The following is a 20,247-nucleotide window of genomic DNA, read 5'->3' as shown; positions in this document are numbered from 1 at the left end:
ACAAGTAAACATAAGTTTGGGCAGATGCTCACAAGACTTGAACATAAGAAGCAAAGCTCCCAACAGCTAAGTTCAGGAGCTAAGCCCCCTCTGTAGCTGCAGAGACAACTTCTCCTGTCAACTCGGCACACTTTAGTTAGACACCTGTGAAAACAAGAGCGCTCCTGCCAAACCCCCACACTCCTTGTGCACCCACTTCTGGCATACACCAAGCAGATCCAAAGGTGGAATAGCTTATCATGGAATGGTTTAGGTTGGAAGGGACCTTAAAGATCATCCAGTTTCAACCCCCCTGCCATGGGCAGGGACACCTCCCACTAGACCAGGCTGCTCAAAGCCCCATCCAGCCTGGCCTTAAACACTTCCAGGGATGGGGCATCCACAACTTCTCTGGGCAACCTGTTCCTGTGTCTTAGCACCCTCATAGTGAAATCTTTTTCACCAATATCTAATCTAAACCTAGCCTCTTCCATTTTGAAGCCAACACCCCTCATCCTGTTGCTACACTCCGTGATGAAGAGTCCCTCCCCAGCTTTCCTGTAGGCCCCCTTCAGGTACTGGAAGGCCACTATAAGGTCTCCCCGGAGCCTTCTCTTCTCCAGGCTGAACAACCCCAACTCTCTCAGCCTGTCCTCATAGGAGAGGTGCTCCAGCCCTCTGATCATCACCCTCCTCTGGACTTGTTCCCACAGGTCCATGTCCTTCTTGTGCTGAGGGTTCCAGAGCTGCACGCAGTACTCCAGGTGGGGTCTCACCAGAGCAGAATAGAGGGGTAGAATCATTCCCTCGACCTGCTGGCCACGCTTCTTTTGATGCGCCCCAGGATGCAATTGGCTTTCTGGGCTGCAAGTGCACATTGCCAGCTCACATCCAGCTTTTCATCAACCAACACCCCCAAGTCCTCCTCAGGGCTGCTCTCAAATCCATTCTCCACCCAGCCTGTGTTTGTGCTTGGGATTGCTGTGACCCAGGTGCAGGATCTTGCACTTGGCCTTGTTGAACTTTATGAGGTTGGCACGGGCCCACCTCTCAAGGCTGTCTAGGTCCCCCTGCATGGCATCCCTTCCCTCCAGCACATCAACTGTACCACACAGCTTGGTGTCGTCAGCAAACTTGCTGAGGGTGCACTCAATCCCACTGTCCATGTCACCGACAAAGATGTTGAACAGCACTGGTCCCAGTACTGACCCTTATCTTTAGCTTAGTGTGCTCTGTCTTATCTGCTTTACTTGCTCCAGTCTTCCTACAAAAGCTGAGACACAGGCCACACGTGGAAGACCTCTAGGTCTGAGCAGAAGTCTAACAGGAAGATTTAGAGTGATGAGACAAACCTTGTCCAACATGCCACGTGGACAAACTTCAAACTCCTCTCGATAGCGTACAGAAGTAAGACTTCCTATTTCCAGTAGATGGACTTACATTCTCTTTAGGTAAACATTAGCAATTAAAAGTCAATACTTCAACACCCTCTTGAAAACTTGCAGGGAAACAGCGCACCTCAAACAGAACTAAGCGGTTACTAAGAAATGAAACTGAAGTTGTGGTAGCAACAACTTCTCTGACCTGTACAAGAAAGTCTTGGATTGGAGGAGGCTACATCTGCACAGAATGAAGGAGAAAGTGCTGTAGAGACAAGTCTGCCTACTCCAATGTCTGTGCGGCTCTAGCCCCAACCTAGCAGGCCATCAAGGCTGCTACATACAGAAAAGCCTTTGTTATCAGACTGTCCCCTTTGTACGGAAGTGTAGCATTTTTTTTCCTTAAGCCACTGAGAATGCCACAGCACAATCCTCCTGCCCAACACAAGGCATCTGAAAAACGCCTTCTGCACAGATACCTTTGGACATAGGGAATCTCTGGCAGAGATTCTAATCATCCATTTGTATATAAGTTCCCTATCAATTTCCAAATCAGGTCTACAACAATGGGCCTTAAAACACAGGGAAAGTTTACATACCAGCTTGAAGGCAAAGATGAACACATTTGATTCCTGCAGGTTTTTTTATATTCTGCTGGTTTGTTTGTTGTTTTTTTTTTTTTCATTTAATAAGTAAAAACACGTCAAAATTAGAATATCTGCTATATAGCCTGGGAAATATCAGTTCCAAGAATCCAACTAAGAATCCGAGCTTATGAAGGTAGTTAGCTGTAGGAGCCATTGGTAAGAAGAGTTGCTGTACCTAGTGTTGAAATAACCTAAGGTAACATTTCTAACTGCACCTGACATCGCGCTTCTCCAGAAAGTAAAACTTAGTAAAGCTTACTTTAAATCTGGTCTGCTAATTTTAGGATACTGTATTATTTTAATATTTTTTTTTACCATTAACAAAGTTATGCCAGACAGGAAAACTCTCAGTGCTAATTTAATCAAATCAGCATTTGCTGAAAGTGTAAAACTACGAAGAAGCATCCCTCTCCATCAAGCATAAGCTCTGAGCGCCCTTCCCTCTCATCCAAAGTCTCAGTTAATTCTCCTACCTCTTTCCTCACCAACCCCCATTTTTCCCTAAGATATGTCTCTCCAATACAGCAATGAAAACTGGACAGAAGACATCACTTATACAGATTTAAATTTTGGTGCAGTACTGCAACAACTGACCAAGAAATCTTACTTCAGTAACACATTTTCCTAGCCTGAACTTGGTAACAACAAGGAAACTCTTTTCCTCAAATACTAAATGAACAGTTATCTCTACAACTGGTATAAATCCATGAGAAGTGAAAAGAATGAGTCACAATACTCCATCAATGTTGAAAGTTTAACGTTCCTGCTACATACTGCCTTTCAGAATTGCTAAACAAGAGTGTCATTGATGACAAAACTATGTTAAGCACCAAAACAGTTTTTATTTAACTGATGCCATAAGAACTGGCACCTCAATTTGTATGATTATATCCTTCCTTTTGCTGCAGTCTGGAAGCCACAAGAACTGTCGATTTGGAACTAGCAAGTCAATCTAGAGAGAAGCTTACCAAAATCCGCCGACAGAGATGGATTCATGGCTGTGGATCTTGCAGGCTGCAGGTTAGCTTTGACATCTACCAACTCCCCTTTTCAAATATTGTATCCCATTGTATGATATATGAAGATATTAATGAGAAAGCAATCAAAACACAAGCCACATTTCTTGAGAACAGTGACTTCTGAAATTCAGTGCTTTCTCTTTTTAAGATGCAGATGCCAGATGCTGTTAGTAAAAATGGGCTAGATCTAAGTAAGGACTTCAGAGACTTCTCATGTCCAAAAGTATGCCCCAAAGCCCTGTATTAATGACTGCTCAAGCTCAGAACATACCATCAGTTTGGTCTCCACACGCCCTGAAGTTTAAACTTAACCCTAGCAGACATTCAGAGCAGACACAGAGCTAAAACCAAACACCTAGCAGGGTCAGTGCCTCAAATGATAAGCATATTCTGTCAGAATTTATATCACAAGAACATAACCACATCTACTTAAGCACACAGCTAACAGTGAGTGTGATGTTAACCTTTCATTACCGTATTTTTCTATGCATTACCTAAAAAACACCTCTAAGAACACAGCTTCAACAGTACTGTTTTATATACAGCTATAGATAACCAGAATTCCTTCTCCCAAATCCATAAATATCTGAAGAGAAGAAAGATGAAAACCTAACAGGGATTCTGAAACAGTAAGCCTTTAAGCCTTCAAGGAATAAAAAAACCAAGCTAAAAGCAGTTTAGTCAGAGCACACTAGATCTTCATCCTCTTGGAGGGGGTGGGGGGGCAGCTGAAGATTCAGAAGGGAACTTGGGATAATCTTCATTCTGTATTACTTACCCTCCAGGCAAAAGACATGCTAGAGGAACTCTTCCATCAGCCCCATCCTCACATGGCTGTTGTCCCCTGCTTGCCCTGCTCTTTTCAAACTTTTAACCCTTTATGGCTAACAGTATATCAGTGGCAAGAAAAAAAAAAAACTAGTGCAGAAATAGTAAAAGAGTAACTAGTGCATGGCTAGGCTGGACACTTCTTTCCAACCCTATGAGGACCTTCCCCTCCCTCAAAAAAGTTGTCTCGTTACTTGCTTAGATCAGAACTTCTATAGTTACATGAAGCACAAGATTGCAGAGATTACAGTAGCATCTTACTGACTGGATGTCCTGGTTTGAGGTAGAACAAAACCAATTTTCTTTCCAGTAATTTGAGTTTTCAGATAAGTCTCTTCTAACTGACTGTACTCTCAGAAATTAATTCAAATGTAAGACATCAGTTCACAGTCTCTTCAAGCATTCAAATCCACATCTCAAGAACACCTCCACTGCTAGGCTAGAGGCAAGGTTAGTATGAGAAAGAGCTTCTATCCCACATGTATTGACTGACAATGAACATCTAATATGGACAAAGTATGAACCAGAAGTGCAAACAGAAGTGCAGTGAACAGAATATTAGGTGAAGAGGGAGGAATTACTTGGGATTTGTTTCCTTCTCTGTAGATACTTCAGTGAGTACAAACTTGAAAACAGCTAAGTGTTCTAGCACTCCCTTAGGCTGCAGGGCAGATTTTGTCCAGGACAACCTAACAACAGACTGGAAATCCAAAGCACCTTTCTTGGCGCCAGATTTCATACCAGTAACCAATGCCTTAGAGACGGCTACAGCAATACCGAAGTCCTTTATCTGATCTAGCCCCACTTCTAAAAACTTGTCTTCTCCAAAATGGCAGTGTTGACCAGTCACTGAAACACCTAGCTCAGATTCACAAGTATCACACTGCAAGCGGAAAGTATGGATCAAACTTTCCAAACTACTGTGTTTGTTTTTAAAATGTTATGTAATTTACTTTTCAGTAGCTCTCAACTTCTGTTTCTAGTAAAAAGTGAGCTGCAGCATGAAAAATATGCCTTACCAGTTTACACATGCAGATACACACATCATAATAAAACAAGACTAGCTTCTGAAAATACTAGGTTTTATTCACACCCCAGTGGTAAACAATAACCTTAATATGATGACTAGGTTTCTTTTGTAGATCACTATGTCACATAAAATACAAAACCCATAGCATAAACAAGCTGACAGTTATGAATGTTTAATGTGGTCTCGTTGGAAATTAAACAAGTTATACTAGTCTTCTCAAGTAGTCAAATTCAAAACGCATCATCATCATCATCTCCTAGTTAGTACAAGTCACTGCCATTTCTATAACAAAGTAATGAAGGCACAGCTAGTGCAAGCAGACTTAAACCCGTTCAGACTACTGGGCTGAAAAATACTTTGGTTGGTTCTTCAGGAGAGAGTTTTCTCTAAACAAATATTGGTCTCAGTTAACAGTTCTGATAATCTTCACAGCTGCAGTCTAATAGCTACATGACAAAGACTTCACAAGAACCAAACTATGTAGCAATGAATTAACATTCATGCTTTAGGGGATTTACTGCATTCTACATATTGGCAGAAAATTATACTGTTAAAATGCTAGGTAGATTGAACCTACATTTTAAACTGGTTCTTATGTGTTTGATCTCTTTTTTTTTTTTTTTAACAAATTGGTTACTTAATTCTACCAAGATACAAAACATAAGGCTGTAAGTAACTAATAGTTGTGTTTAGGCTATTACAGTGCAGGTAATCCTCAAGGCCACATACACACTGCTTCACTGCTGCTTGCATTCTGCCGGGTTTTGATCCTTCTGTTGAGAAAAAAGGAAATATCAGTTTAGAGATATCCGTGTTTTAGAAGAGCTACTACTATTGCTAAGCATACTCTCTCAAGTTCCAGTATTCAGATTCTTCTTTCATCTTTTCCCTTAAACTAATTGCCTAGTATTAGTACCACCACCGTCTTTGGATGTGGCAACATCCACAATGCAATTGCATTGGCTTTGCTAGGGATATGATCCAGAACAAAAATCTGTACAGAACTAGCATGGTGGGATACTCTGAAAGACACCAAAACTAGAAAAAGGAGGAGAGTCATGCATAGCAACAAACAATCTGGCTCAGAAGCACCATCTGGGCCTTTTACACAGTTTGAGGCAAAAGAAACTTTCTGTGGTCAGTAACAAGGGCACATCCTTGCTCCAGATGCCACTGCAGAGCAGTGCAATGAAACACCAAATCATGGTGTGTTCTTAACACTCTAGAAACATCTTTTGCAATGAATTCCAATTTATTCTCTTATATTGAAGCAGACAACCAATAATATCTCATAGTAACATAGGAATTTAAGGAAAAGGCTTTTGGGGGGCCAGAATTCAGTTGCAAGTTTTACTCCATTACCTTGGTCTGGATAGCTGTTCTAGGACCACAGTGCTTTAAAAAACTCATCTGGCTTTAAGCCTGTGATCAGCTTACAACTATTTACTCTTGTGTCAACAGACTACAGTACCACTACTGTCTCTAGCCCTTTGGCAGTTCTGAAACTGAGTATACAGTCTTGTCCTTTCTCAGTTCTGTTCAGCCTAGAAGAGCAATCTGAAGTGGTGGAAATAAGTCCATCTTGCAGCTGTTTCATTTTTGATGCCAAAGCTTTCTTGAATAGGAAGCAATTTGAATACACTATAGCAGATGAAACATCACCAACAGGTTGTACATTTTGATTAGCAGTTCTATACCCTACACCTTTCTAGGTACGATGTAATTCTTCATGTAATTCTTTCAACGGTACTCCAATTGTAGCTCAAGCCATTCCTACTGCAAAATACACTGCCTCCTCATTTGAGATTGCAAACACATTTTGCAGCAGACATTTTCAGCTCATACAGGCTTCATTTTCATGACTGCAACTTTCACCTACCACCATCAGATACTTTCATGTGGCCAACTGTGCCTTTCCCTCACCCAGGAAAAAGCTACAAATTGAGTGACTGAGAATAATTTTTCCAGCAAACCGAGTCTGGCTAGTCATTTGCCCTTCCCATGGAATAAGAAAGCTGCCAGTTGCTCTTGGTTGTTCACATTTTAGTACTTGGCTGTAGATGCATTCCTGAACCTTGACTTCCACTACCTCAAGCAATAAAAGAGTTGCTATTATCTACCCTGAAAATGCCTCCGTTTTATACCCCGCTGTGTTACAAGTTGTACTCAGCTTGCAACAAGTTCCCAAAAACTGAACCTGGATTATGGAGTTTTCGTCATGTCCTTACAACCGTTATAGAACATTTTCATCATTAGCAGCGCAAGTTTATAGAAACCCAAGCCTGACTAATTCCAGTGCTCGAAGCCAAAAGTCACTTTTACAAAATGATTTTTGGAGAAAGAACTCTAAAATAGTTGCTCTACCAATATCAGTCTGTCAGAACTGGAACTGAAACAACCTCAGCCATACGAACTACTGATCAAATACTTAAACTAAAAATCAAGATTTAACCTTCATAAAATTTGAAGTGTGTGTATACGCATAGGCAAACTCCAAACATCCCAAACCACGACACTTACTTTTGGGTCATACTCGGGATCATTTTCTTCATCTGCTTCTTCTTCCCCCTCCTGAAAGAAAACACTTGTTTGTATTTTCTCTAAGCTTATCCACATTCGGCTTCCTGAGCCATTTTCAAAATTAAGATTAAATTCTACTCATAAATACCACTTTAAGTTATGCATATTGTATTAGTTTACCTTCCACAAAGCATACCATCTTTTGACATCAGTTGCAGCTTAATTTGTACAACACATTAGGGTTGTCTTTGTTTTGTTTTTTGGGTTTTTTTTTAAATATTCACCCTAGATCCACAAAACATGTTGAATCTTCTATTCATAAATAATACTTAAACTTAGTGTCCAGAGTATTCAAAAACTAAAGGAACTCTGATTCCAAGTAACAAACTACAAAAGAGAAATCACTTAAATCAAAGCCATCTGTCAACTTACCTCATCATCTGCCTCTTCACCTTCTTCATCATACTAGGAAAGAAAATAAATGGTTTCGATAGTGTCAGAAAAGCAGTCATAAATGGCTCGAGTACAACTCAAGTAGATGCTAGAGACCACACTGGATTGTGCTCTAAGAGAGCTTCCTATACCTGACATTTAAAAATGCTTTATGCATCAGCATGAAGTTCAATGTCTTAAGCTACGCTCTGGCACAGAAAACTGTCTACCTTAAGTTCCTTATGTGCAACACTAGAAGAGCTTATTAAGGGTGTGATAACATTTCTGGCCAGCAGGGTGTCTCAAAGCCTAAGGCAATCTGTACAGCCAGTCACTTCACTCTTCCACTTCCCTGAGCCAAGGCTTTGGACCAAGGGCTACCATTTTACATTCTAAAAAATTAATTTTAAGGCAGGACTTATCTTAGTCAAATCAAACCGTGAAACTGTCCTTGTTTGTGCAGAGGCAGGGGAGAGATAGTGTTTTATCCATAAAAAGTTCTGGGGTTTTGTAGTTTGTTTTTCAAGCTTAGCTCCTTTAAAGCACTTAATTCAAGCTTTTTGCAGAGCTTGCTTTGAGTATTTTGAATGCGCTTATCTATCATTTTTTAAGAAGAGTGCCCTCTTGATTGAGCTCGAATCTCAAGGAACTTGGTAGCCCAGTATCACTGTAAGCACAAAGAACAGTCTGAAGAGCTAGACAGACTAATTTGTTCTCTGGCAGCATATTATAGCATGCCACCCCAAGAATGCCTTATACACAAAATTCAACTTAGACATCCTCTAAATGTTCAGCTTTTACCATTACTTTTGCCACAAAACTCTGAAGTCACTACTTCAAAGATGTATTACCTTTGTGCTGCTCTTCACTGAACACTCAGGATGCTCAGTTGAAACTAACATTGCTACATCCCATTCTAAGGATACCAACATTATAAAAGTCAGAAATTACCCAAAGACTTTAAGCAACATTATTTCAAAGATTTTAGCATTTTGAAAGAACGTTATACTTACATCGTCATCATCATCTTCAATAGCTTCTCCTGTGAAGTACAATACTGATCGGGGGACTATACGTTCACGCAAGAAATGACCTATTTCGAAGTCTGCAGCAAGGATTGCCTCAGCATCATCATCCTGCATAAAACAACATCATTGCCTAAACCAAAAGCTGATAACTACCTCTTACACAAAACCACAAGTTGCATAGTTTTTGATATAGTCAGATTTATACAAATCCCACGTACTGACTTTTTTTTGGTTCAGGACTTGGTTTTTAGAATTGGAACTATGGAGTCAAGTTTTACACTTGAAACAGCCTACCTGCATTATGCAGTGGGGGGCTACTTCTTCAGTAAGCTTAATTACACAAAATACTGGAGTTTAAGTTTTATTCTTCCCTACCTCCAACTTGCTTTTGTTTTAAGTAGAAAAACTGTTTAATACTTCCCATAGACTCTCAGTTCATAGGCACAACACCTTTAAGAAGTAAACACTAGCCAGGTGAGCTTATGTAATTAAAAATTTTACAAGCTACTTTGATTTCTTCCTTGGATTCTACCATCCAACTCAAAAATACTCCTTCTAATAAAGAAAATGCAAACACATACTATTCATCACAAGTATTCTCAGTTAAATACAGAAACAGTTAAAGCTGAAGCTGTTTAACAAACTCCCAATTCCAACAGTTTGTGTATAACAGCATGAACTCTTCTACTGGTGTTTCCCCTCCATCCCCTTATTTTAAATAAGCCAACTTACCAGGTCTCCACTTTCAGGAACTGTAGAAAAAAGAAGAAACAAGTGAGTGAGGTACATACCACATTTAAAATTAATGCAGACAAACTAATGTTAAGTTTACCTTCAGGAGGACTAAAAAAGTTGAAGAAAGAGTCATTGGAAATAGTTTTTGTCACTGTTCTAACTGTTCCACGACCCTTATGTTTCTGCTTCTTCTTAATGGTTTTCAAAGTAACATTCTTTCCTTTTTTCCAGTCTATTTGGCAACTGGAGAGGAAAGAAAAAAAAACAAAAAACAAACCAGCTGCAGCTTAATACCATTCCCCTTGTTACAGGTACCTACTATCTACAAATGCAAGGGATACAGTGAATATAAAATATTAAGGTAGTATTTATTCACTGATATTTTTTTCATTAGTTTAAACTTTTGAGATCAAAAGTAACAGGTTCGTTTTAGGATTGAAGTTTTTTCGTCCAGAAGTTTCTCCTTCCCCACTCAGTCTCTGAAATACTAATTTTCATCTGCTACCAAGTTCTACCTAGTTTCCTATCAAAAGAATGGTCTCACATAATTGTTAATGCTACCTATCCATTATAAAGTAATGTCATATTTGGTCACACTAGTATATGCCAAGGTTTACCACACCTATCACTGTAATCAATAATCCCTTAAAATAATACATCAGGCAGGCATGTAGTTTGTGGTTGGTTTTTGGATGTTTGTGAGTTTGTTGCAGTTTGGGGTTGGGGGTTTTTTAACCCTATCCTGCTAAATCATAATCACAGGCTTGTCTGACACTCACACAGAATTCTGGGAGCATGTAAACGAAGGCAGCACACCAGTAAGACCATCCACATGCACAGAAGTTTCTGATTAGATTCCTTTAAAGACTCAAAGGAAGGAGATGAGTTGTTTCGGGATAAGTTAAAAGACAAAACAATCATTTTCACAGAAGCAGAGAATCATCTTATAGCAACCTCTGCCAGGATTTACGCTTTTCAAAACCAGTCTAAACTACAGAAGACAAAACAGTTTGATCAAAGCTACTCAAGCACTTAAGACTAAATCTTACAGGACATTCACAGAAATTCGTTACATTAAGTGACTGGAAAATAAAGGTAATTGAAAGTCAGTATCATAACTGCACAGCAATCTATGGGTAAACCCAACCCTGATTATGCAGTGATAGGCTCTAAATTAGTTATCACTCAGAAGAGCAGTCAGAACATTAGAGACATTAACACGAAAGCAACTGAACAGGTCATGATGCACAGAACCCTGATGTACTCGTAAGGCTAATTATGCACAACTCAGGTTTCTCTCGTCCTTCTGTTCACAAGAAGAGGGACGTGTACAGAATAAAGAGATTATTTAGTCTGAAGAATAACAACTAATTTAAAACAAAAGACATCAGAGAAAGTAGTGTGACAGATCTTTAAGATCATGAGGAACCTAGAGTTAATAGCAGATGACTGTTCTCCATTTGTCAAATAGATCAACTGAAGACGCTGAGGCAAACATTCAATAGTTATAAAACAAACTGGACAACCAAAATATAGAAAGTAAAACTGTATCAGACTTCCCAAAATGCTGCATGTCACAAATACAAAAGGATTAAAATAAGTGATTAAACAAGTTTTGAAAAAAGCTCTCAAGGCATACAAAAAGATAACACCATACATCTTCCAATTCAGCTTTAGTGATCGCAGAACAGTAGTTTTAGATAAATAATGATGAGGGTTTTTTTTATTTACGTGCATATACTGTAGATATACTATATATACTTTTAAGGACATTTTCCATAGAGGGCAGGAGCTCTCAATCACCATGTGTAAAAGTCAGGAAAGGAAGGCAAAAGACCTGCTGGACAAACTAAAGGGCAAGAAGGAAATGCACAGGCAGTGGAAGCAGGGACAGGTATCCTGGGAAGATTATAGAGGCATTGCCCATTTGTATAGGGATGGGGTCAGGAAGGCTGAGACACAGCTGGAGCTGAACTTGGCAAGGGACACAAAGAATAACAAGAAAGGCTTCTATAGGCATGTCAATCAGAAAAGACAGGTCAAAAAAAGTATACCCCACAGTGAACACAACTCGTAACAACAGATGAGAAGGCTGAGTTACTCAACAACTTTTTTGCCTCAGTCTTCACTGGCATCCTCTCTAAATTGAAGAGATAGGGATTTGATGGGTGGACTGTTCAGTGGATGAGGAACTGGTTGGATGGTCGCATCCAGAGGGTAGTGGTCAATGGCTCAATGTCCAGATGGAGATCTGTGACAAGTGGTGTTCCTCAGGGGTCTGTACTGGGACCAGTACTGTTTAGTATCTTCATCAATGACAGACAGTGGGATCTAGTATACCTGCCCTCAGCAAGTTTGCAGCTGACACCAGCTGAGTGGGGTGATTGACACGCCTGAGGCAAAGGATGCTATTCAGAGGGATCTGGACAAACTCAAAAAGTGGGCCCATGTGAACCTCATGAGGTTCAACAACAAGGCCAAGTGCAAGGTCCTGCACATGAGTCAGGGCAACACCCAGTATCAATACAAGCTAAAAACGAAGGGATTGAGAGCAGCCCTCCCAAGAAGGACTTGGGGGTACCAGGGGATGAAAATCTGGACATGAGCCAGCAATGTGTGCTCGCAGCCCAGAAAACCAGCCATATACCAGGCTGCATCAAAAGAAATGTGGCCAGCAGGTCAAGGGAGGCAATTCTGCCCCTCTACTCCACTCTGGTGAGATCACGCTTGGAGTACTGCATCCAGCTTTGGGGGCTGGAACAGGACCAGAGGAGGGCCACAAAAATGATCAGAGGGATGAAACACGTCTCCTATGAAGGACAGCTGAGAGAGTTAGAGTTGTTCAGCCTGGAGAAAAGGTGGCTCCGGCAAGACTTTATTGCAGCCTTTTAATACTTAAAGTGGGCTGATAATAAAGACGGGGGCATAAGGATAGGGGATATAAGGAAAAAATTTTTTACAATGAGGGATGGTGAGACACAGGAACAGGCCGCCTACAGAGGCTGTAGATGCCCCATCCCTGGAAACATTCAAGGTCAGGTTGGATGGGACTCTGAGCCCCATCTAGTGGAATGGGCTCTGAGCCCCAACCTTATCTAGTGGAAGATGCCCCTGCTTATTGCAGGGGGGTTGGACTGATGATCTTTGAAGGTCCCTTCCAGCCTAAACCATTCTGTGATAAAATATATACTTTTATATATTATATTTAAGTTATTGAAATATACTAAAAAACTCAAGTCAGACTGTTTACAAGATATTAGGTAGCAGTACCTTTACCAGCATCTTTCCAAGATGCTGTAAGTCTACAGTTGGATAATGCTAAAGAAGAAACTGTTACGTTGCCTTAAAATTATTTATTAGCACTTACCCTGTACAACCCATGATTTCCGGTCCATCAAAGGAGAAGGGATCAGAATCATCTGGCTCTGACCTCATTCTATACGTCTTTGTCAACACTTCATTTGTGAAGTAGTCATTTGGTTCAAAATGAAATTCTAAGGTGTAACTCTTAAAAGGAATTGCAAAGGGACAACTTTAGCAATTTAGCAACACATGCCTTTAAGTACCTAAAATCCAAACCCAAAAATATACATGCAACAGAACATATCCACCTCTACCAATATGGAAATGGTGCATATACATAACTTATTCTGGAATTTGCAGGCCCAAGTTGTACAATAAATCTTCAAATGTTTTCATTCACTATGTTGATCTTCTGCTTATTACTTAATATATTGCTTGCAGTAATGACACAAGATGTCCCAGTGTACAGCTTTCTTGGTGCTAACATACAGAGATAACTTCTAAATTTAAAATATTAAAACTTAGCAAGCTATTTTGTTTCTGACAAGGAAATTATATTCAATTATAATAGTTATACCGAATGTACCCAAAGGTATCAAAATTTAAAGGTGAAACTTAGTCATCAGATATTAAGGCCAAGTTATTAACTCATCAGAATTTGAAGGTTAAAGTAAGTAAAAATTCATTCATATGATACTGCAAGACTAGTACTAGTCCTTGTACTGTTTTTCAGAAGACAAGAAACAGCTGCATATTTCTCATGATTGCCACAAGACAATTAACAATCACCGACCACACTACTAATAGACAAATAGAAGTCTTAAGATAACACAAAAGTAATCTTGTATAACTAACCATAGGCTGTCCAACTTCTGAAAACTTCACTTTTATATCCTTTAAGTGTTTCAGGATAGGTTCATCATGTTCCTGTAAAGAAAACAGTTTATTCAATTTTAAGACCCTGCAGAGGTAAAAAACCCCATTTAGAATGAGCTTTACATAGACAAGAACCTTGTTACAGGGCCTTGTTACTGAAACATTTTTATGAACATGACCAGCAGATGGCAACAACGGCTGTACAGGGTTTCCACTGCATACACATAGGTATACAACCTAAACTCATGCAAACACCAAGTACGGGTTTTAGCAGTATCTAATACACAGCTCATACACACACTCCTATAAGCACAGAAAGTGAACTTATTTTACCTTAGTAATACAACAAATAATGCAGTAAGAAGTACTTCAGAGTGCTTTGTGCTCTCAGTTGAATAAAGTACCAGAGATGACATCCAAGTCCTTGTTCCATTTTTGCTCTCCAACAGACACAGCAAGTAGTGTACCATTCTACTCCTTTCTTAAAGACAATTGGATTAAGTACTAATGCAACTTTAAACAAGCCTGTACCACCACCTACCTGAACCATATCACTGAGCAAGTCCACATTCTTGAATACTGTCAGCCAAAACTCAGGAATTCCTTTAGGGTCTTCTTTTTCTTCATCTTTTTTTTCCTCTTCAAGCTTGGCTTTCTCTTTCATTTCCTCCTTGATAGAATAAAAATGTTAGTTTTTCTTAATTTTAAAGGAGTGACCCACAAGGTTCATTAACAGCTTTATGTTGATACCAGTACAGACTGAATTTCATCTGCAGGCTTTAAGCAATCATTAAGAATTATTATAAGCAAGTAATCATTATGCACACAATTATTTTTTTTTAAACTTTAGTTACTGTATTGAATCTTGTTTCATGCTAAAACTTGAGATATTGATGAGAATTGATTAAGATACTCACTGAAATTCCTTCTTCAACATCTGCTTTCCATTCACATTCCTCCTCTGTAGGTTCATAAATTGCATTGATGATTTCACTTCGCTGGAAGATCAAATTGAGAATATTTTCACATTTCGTAGTCATTACAACCAGCAATGCCCTAACCAATAAATTCCTAATTCTAAAGTTACGCAACTAGTAATACATTAACTATTTACCAAAACCTTTTCTTACAGCCCTAGAAGGCAACTTATCAGTTACGAGCTTTTCCAAAAAGGTTACCATACCATCTGACATCTGCTCAATTAGCAAGATGAGGCCTGGTACGTTGAAGTGATTTTGGTAACCATGGAACAGACTGAACCTTTCTCCCCCCTAATCTTAGTTGATATTCACATGGACAGTAAAATGGTGTCAATTGAATTGAATGTGCACATAGGAGACCAAAATAATTCAGAACATGCATAAGCTTTCAGTTTATATTCCCTTGTGTTTTAGCTAAAGCTTTTAAGTACAAATCAGGTTAGCATTAAAATACCTTGTCAAATAAGGGCTGATAGAGAGCAGCATACTTTCTTTCCAGCTCATGAACTTCCTCATAGAATTTTGCTTCTATCTGTGCACACTGAACTTGAAGGTTCTTGAGAGCATTCACACGTCTTTTAACAACTTTAGGCAAGCTGAAAAATTCAGTGACAGAACTGTTACTAACACTGCATTCTAAGCACATATTGACCCCTCCCTTAAGCAGTCCCCTTGCAAGTCAACCAACTTGCATCAAAACCGATTTTACACTCTATTTTAAGCTTTAGAAAGCTGTACAAATCAAAACTATGGCCCACTGTACCATGCAGATTGAAACCATTAGCAGAGGCTCTTAAACTGAGGCTTAACTCAGTTAGAACCAGATCTGAGTCAATCATGAGACAAACTTGTGCAATAAAACTTCATACTATAAACAAGTTTTACACTATCAATGAGTAGCACAGTAAATTCATACAACTGAGCACAATTAAGAAAGGCCATATCACTAATTGGCTTGGTTTTAGGAAAGTTCAAGACAATCGAGTTATTCTTCACAAAGTTAATCTTCAAAATTCACGTTTTTGTTTCACTGAGGAAAGCAGCTGGTACTAGTCTTCTACTACATCAACTGTCACTCCCAAAGCGAGCCAGAACTGTTTTGCTAGATGAGCCACTGTATGATACATATGTAAAAGGAAAGCTATTAATGCAATCTTCATTATAAATACCTGTCAGCTACCACTCTTTAATGAGTTTCACTTTAGTAAAATATGCTAACACAGACTTACTGTTAGGACAGAAAGTTACCTATATCAAGGCTACTCATGAGATTCATGGGGTAGATTGCTGACAGCCTCCATTGCCTTGTGAGGTGGGCCAAACCCCAGCATTTAGCTACAGAAGATTACTATGTTAGATTCCCATATTTATTTTATTTAAGCCGTTGTGCCACATTATTTAGAACACAGTAATAAACACCTGCTCTTAATTGTTAGGAACAGCTCCAGGTTAAAGGGAGTAAGCAAGAATACATTAGCTTAATTAAACACTGAAGGTTGATATTAGTTACTGAAGCTATCTTGCCTCTATCAGGTAGAACAAGCACATGTTCCAACATCCCTGCTCACTTTAAAATGCAGAACCTTTCTCCCAGACAGTTTTATGCTCAACATGAATATACTATTTCTGGTAACTAAGATAATATGCGTATGACCATTAAATCAAGATTTCTCTTAACATTCCAATATATCTGCTACATAACCTACCAAACACACTTAAATTTAGTCACGTGTGCTCACAAAGGGTCAATAACATTCTTGTTACTCTGACATTTTTCCAGAAGTTAGTCAAGTTAATCATTTGCTGCAATTTTATCTTCAAGTACAATATCAGAACTAACAGCAACTTAAGTACCAAGTTCAGTTAGTTCAAGAAAAAAGTGTTAAGGAAGAAAATTAATTAATATGACTGCACAAATTAAGTCATACAACAGTCACCCACTTAATGCCACATACACATACGAAGACTAAAAGTACTGGTCCTAGCAATAGCATATAAAGCACCAAGAAATTTCAAAGAGGTAGTGCCACACATGCAGCATGTCCAAGTAAAGATTTTAACCCCTTTATTAGAGAATCTAGAATCTTTTGCATGTGTCAAAGCTACATTTCATTACAGTCCATGCCAACTAGCTCAAATTTCACAATTTTTACATCACTACCTTTATAAACTCTGTACTTTAAAAAAAAGAAAGGTAGTTTCATGACAGAGAAAGCTCTTACAAATTAAATCCAAAACAGAGAAGCAGACCAAGAAATCTGAACTGGACGCACAAGAACAACAGTGACAAGTAAAACCTGCTGCTCTAAATATGAGCCATTAGCAAATGTTATGATTACATAAGAATACAACCTCCTGTGAGCAGCTGAAGGAAATTCTATTCTATGAAAGTAATTTTCATTAAAATAATTGTGGCCAGGCACAGGTGACAAGTTAAGTTATTGGATAGCTGCCAAGCAATTAGCAGATTCTAAGGCTGAGCAGATAGATGTTTTCCTGGAACCTGTTTAGTTTCCTACCAGCTTATGCATCTAGTTCCTTGACAGCCCTCATAACAGGCTTTTAGGATCCCTGATTCCTTATGACTTCTGTGCCACCTCAGTGTCTAGACTCTGTAGATAAATAAGCTTAAAATAATACTTGGGAAGACATGTAAGAGGCACCTGTAAAGCATGGTTAAGTCAGCATGCATATGTTAAGAAAGTGCAGACTCAAGTTACACACGTTTTCCAGTTATTTTTGTATTGCAAGTTAGGTATGTGTTTGGTACATTGGCAAAGTTACAATGCTTTTGTGATAGAGAATGCACTACAGTACTTGGAATTGATGAAGAAATGGTACAGTATCTTAGAGAGCAGCTGACTAGAAGGATGCCATGTAAATCAATGTTACCACTTTTGTTCACTTCTTAGATCAAGGACCTGAAAGATTAGTAGAGGTTAAGTAGCATCTGTTGAAAAACAGAAGAAAAAAATTTGGTATAGAAAGCCTGTAGTGTACAGTATCTCGAACAGAAAGAACTTGGGTACACTTTGACTCCATGCTCTTTCTTGAGCCAGTATTTATCAGGGAAGCCGGTCAGTTAAATGGGCTTTTCTCCCATGCTATCATCTATAACAGGAAAAATGGTGCGAGTAGGAGTGGCAGCAGCAGCGCCTGTTACTCAGTAGCTGCCCCAGTTCAAGTCAATAGTAATGTAGGATCTTATCACAGCAGGACAGTTGTATGTGTTACAATTCTTGTGGATGTGGTGAAATGTTCGTACACAATCAGAAAATAAGAGCCAGAAAATTCTGTTAATGCAGATCAAGTAAATTTTAGCAAAAGACTGTTGCAATTTTTGATACATAAGGAGATCACCTGAAGTACCGATACAACATTCCTAATTTTATTACCTCCTGATTACACTCAAACCAAAAAATGACTATATTAGAGACACTAGGTCTTCAAGTATTTGTCCATACTTACCATAACTCATGATTAAGTCAAAGTTACAAAAGCCATTCCAAGCAGCAGGAAAGCATCTTTTAAAAGTATGCCTTATTGTAACTGCAGGCGACAGGGTCAGTCACTGTAAATATTTTAGTATTCTTTTCTCCATAAAAGCCTAAATAAAAACTCTTCAATACTGAGATGCACTACAGACTGTATTAGTCTTCCTGCTATCTGGGCAGCACAGTGGTTTATGACTATTAATGCTACAAACAATACTGTTCAGAAACCAAAAGACACATTTATACCACTCTGGTCATACTGAGCAAATACTGTACCTTTCTATATATCCTGTAGATGTTCCTACCAGGCCATCAAGTCTCTCCTGAAGCGCTGCAAGAATCTGAGGATTTTGCATCATCTGCACAGTCAGCTGCCGAGCTAAATTTAAAAAGACAATTATGTAAGTGCAAAGTGCATCTTTTGGACTAATCTTGAAAAGTTACTTAAATACTACAAAAGAGCAGTAAGTTAACTATATACACACTTGTAAAAAGAAACATAGGCAAAGAAGAGTTTCCAACACCTCTCCATTTTGGAAGCACATATCAAATCCATCCTATTCTGAATATGGAAACAGCACCTGGATTAAAGTGGCCACTGTTCAGCAAGCTAAGTTTTTGTTAAAAGGGAAGGTTTTGTAGGATGTCCCTAAAAGCACTAGTTTTGCCTTAACTGCTTTTATTTTGAATTCATTAAGGAAATGCAAGGTAGAAGAATTTGCCCTTTTACTTTAAAAAGGGAATAAAAACTGGATTTGGGATTTTCATTCCCTTTTAGGTAAATGGAAAGAAACATGACAGTTTCAGACTTGGATTTAAAAACCACTTTACAAATTTATGTTTACCTTTTTCTCCTGCAAAAGAATAAATTATTCATTAGAACAGTCTGACACATTATTGAATACAGAGTACCAGTACTAGGACCTTGAAGTCTATCATCCACATCAGCTTTAGAAAGTACTTTGTGCAAATGGGAAACCCGTTTCAAACTACAAGGCAGAAGTACATTTAAAAAATACACAAATTCCTAGCCTAAGTGTTCTCATTATCCACATTAACATCAACCCTTTTATTTCTGCTCAAATTCTGCGCCTCAACCTGCAGAAATTAATGTCACAACTTCATGGTTTTTAATAAGAATTTATGATCAGTTTTTATCATGCTGTTTTGCCTTCTTCCCCCTATCCTCAACATCTACAGAGAGGCAAACAAGTACTTTGCATTCTTTATAAGAAACTAGCTTTATATAGGATTTTTCTGACACCTTCAAATTGAAGTGAAGCTTTTGAATCCTTCATGGTACACAAAGCTTCGATTTCTATGCCCTTCACTGCAGTAACCACATGTGAATATTCTCTTCCACTTTTATGTCTGTCATGGTTTAACCCCAGCCAGCAACTAGGACCACACAGCTGCTTGCTCACCACCCCCTCCCTGCAGTGGGGTAGGGAGAAGAGGGAGAAAAGGAGGGGGAAAGGGGAAAAAAAAACCTCACAGGCTGAGATAACAACGGTTTAATAGAACAGTAAATGAAGAAGAAAATAACAATAACAACACACAAGAATAAAGTGATACAACACAAGTTGCTCTCACCGCCCAAGGACTGATTGACCAGCCCACCCCAAGCAGTGATCACAGATTCCTGCTCCCCAGCCAACCCCTTTTATATACTGAGCATGACATCTATGGTATGGAATATTCCTTTGGCCAGCCTGTTCTGTCTATGCTCCCCTCTCAGCTTCTACAGGAAGCTGAAAAAGTCCTTGACTAATGTAAACATTACTCAGCAACAACTAAAACAATATATGTTATCAACATTATTCTCATACTAAATCCAAAACATAGCAGCTACTAGAAAGGAAATTAACTCTATTCCAGCTGAAACCAGGACGACATCCTAGCACTGAAATTACATTCTGAAAAGGTATGCCTCAAGCAACATTGTTGTTTCTCCATACTGATTGCAATCAGTTTATATTTTAGCAGTAGAAGTTGCA

General features: G+C 38.9%; 1 protein-coding gene across 3 annotated transcripts in view; it reads right to left on the bottom strand.

Moving 5' to 3' along the window:
- Positions 1-4,917: 4,917 nt before the first annotated feature.
- The window catches only part of NAP1L1 (nucleosome assembly protein 1 like 1), a 31,988-nt gene continuing 16,658 nt past the window's right edge, over positions 4,918-20,247 (bottom strand). For 2 of the 3 annotated variants that reach the window (XM_063322899.1, XM_063322898.1), the window contains exons 4-15: positions 18,527-18,629; positions 15,211-15,352; positions 14,694-14,774; positions 14,318-14,446; positions 13,756-13,827; positions 12,965-13,104; positions 9,695-9,840; positions 9,595-9,614; positions 8,848-8,970; positions 7,835-7,867; positions 7,403-7,453; positions 4,918-5,655 (exon numbers count right to left, since the gene is read on the bottom strand). In XM_063322899.1, coding sequence (XP_063178969.1) covers positions 5,620-5,655; positions 7,403-7,453; positions 7,835-7,867; positions 8,848-8,970; positions 9,595-9,614; positions 9,695-9,840; positions 12,965-13,104; positions 13,756-13,827; positions 14,318-14,446; positions 14,694-14,774; positions 15,211-15,352; positions 18,527-18,629 — 1,076 coding nt within the window. In that variant the 3' untranslated portion in view covers positions 4,918-5,619. The remainder of the gene's footprint in view (positions 5,656-7,402; positions 7,454-7,834; positions 7,868-8,847; positions 8,971-9,594; positions 9,615-9,694; positions 9,841-12,964; positions 13,105-13,755; positions 13,828-14,317; positions 14,447-14,693; positions 14,775-15,210; positions 15,353-18,526; positions 18,630-20,247) is intronic. The other variant, XM_063322900.1, reaches the window with a different exon arrangement.

This window comes from Chroicocephalus ridibundus, chromosome 1 (assembly GCF_963924245.1).
Source record: "Chroicocephalus ridibundus chromosome 1, bChrRid1.1, whole genome shotgun sequence".
NCBI lineage: Eukaryota > Metazoa > Chordata > Aves > Charadriiformes > Laridae > Chroicocephalus > Chroicocephalus ridibundus.
This window is presented reverse-complemented; position numbering and strand designations above follow the sequence as displayed.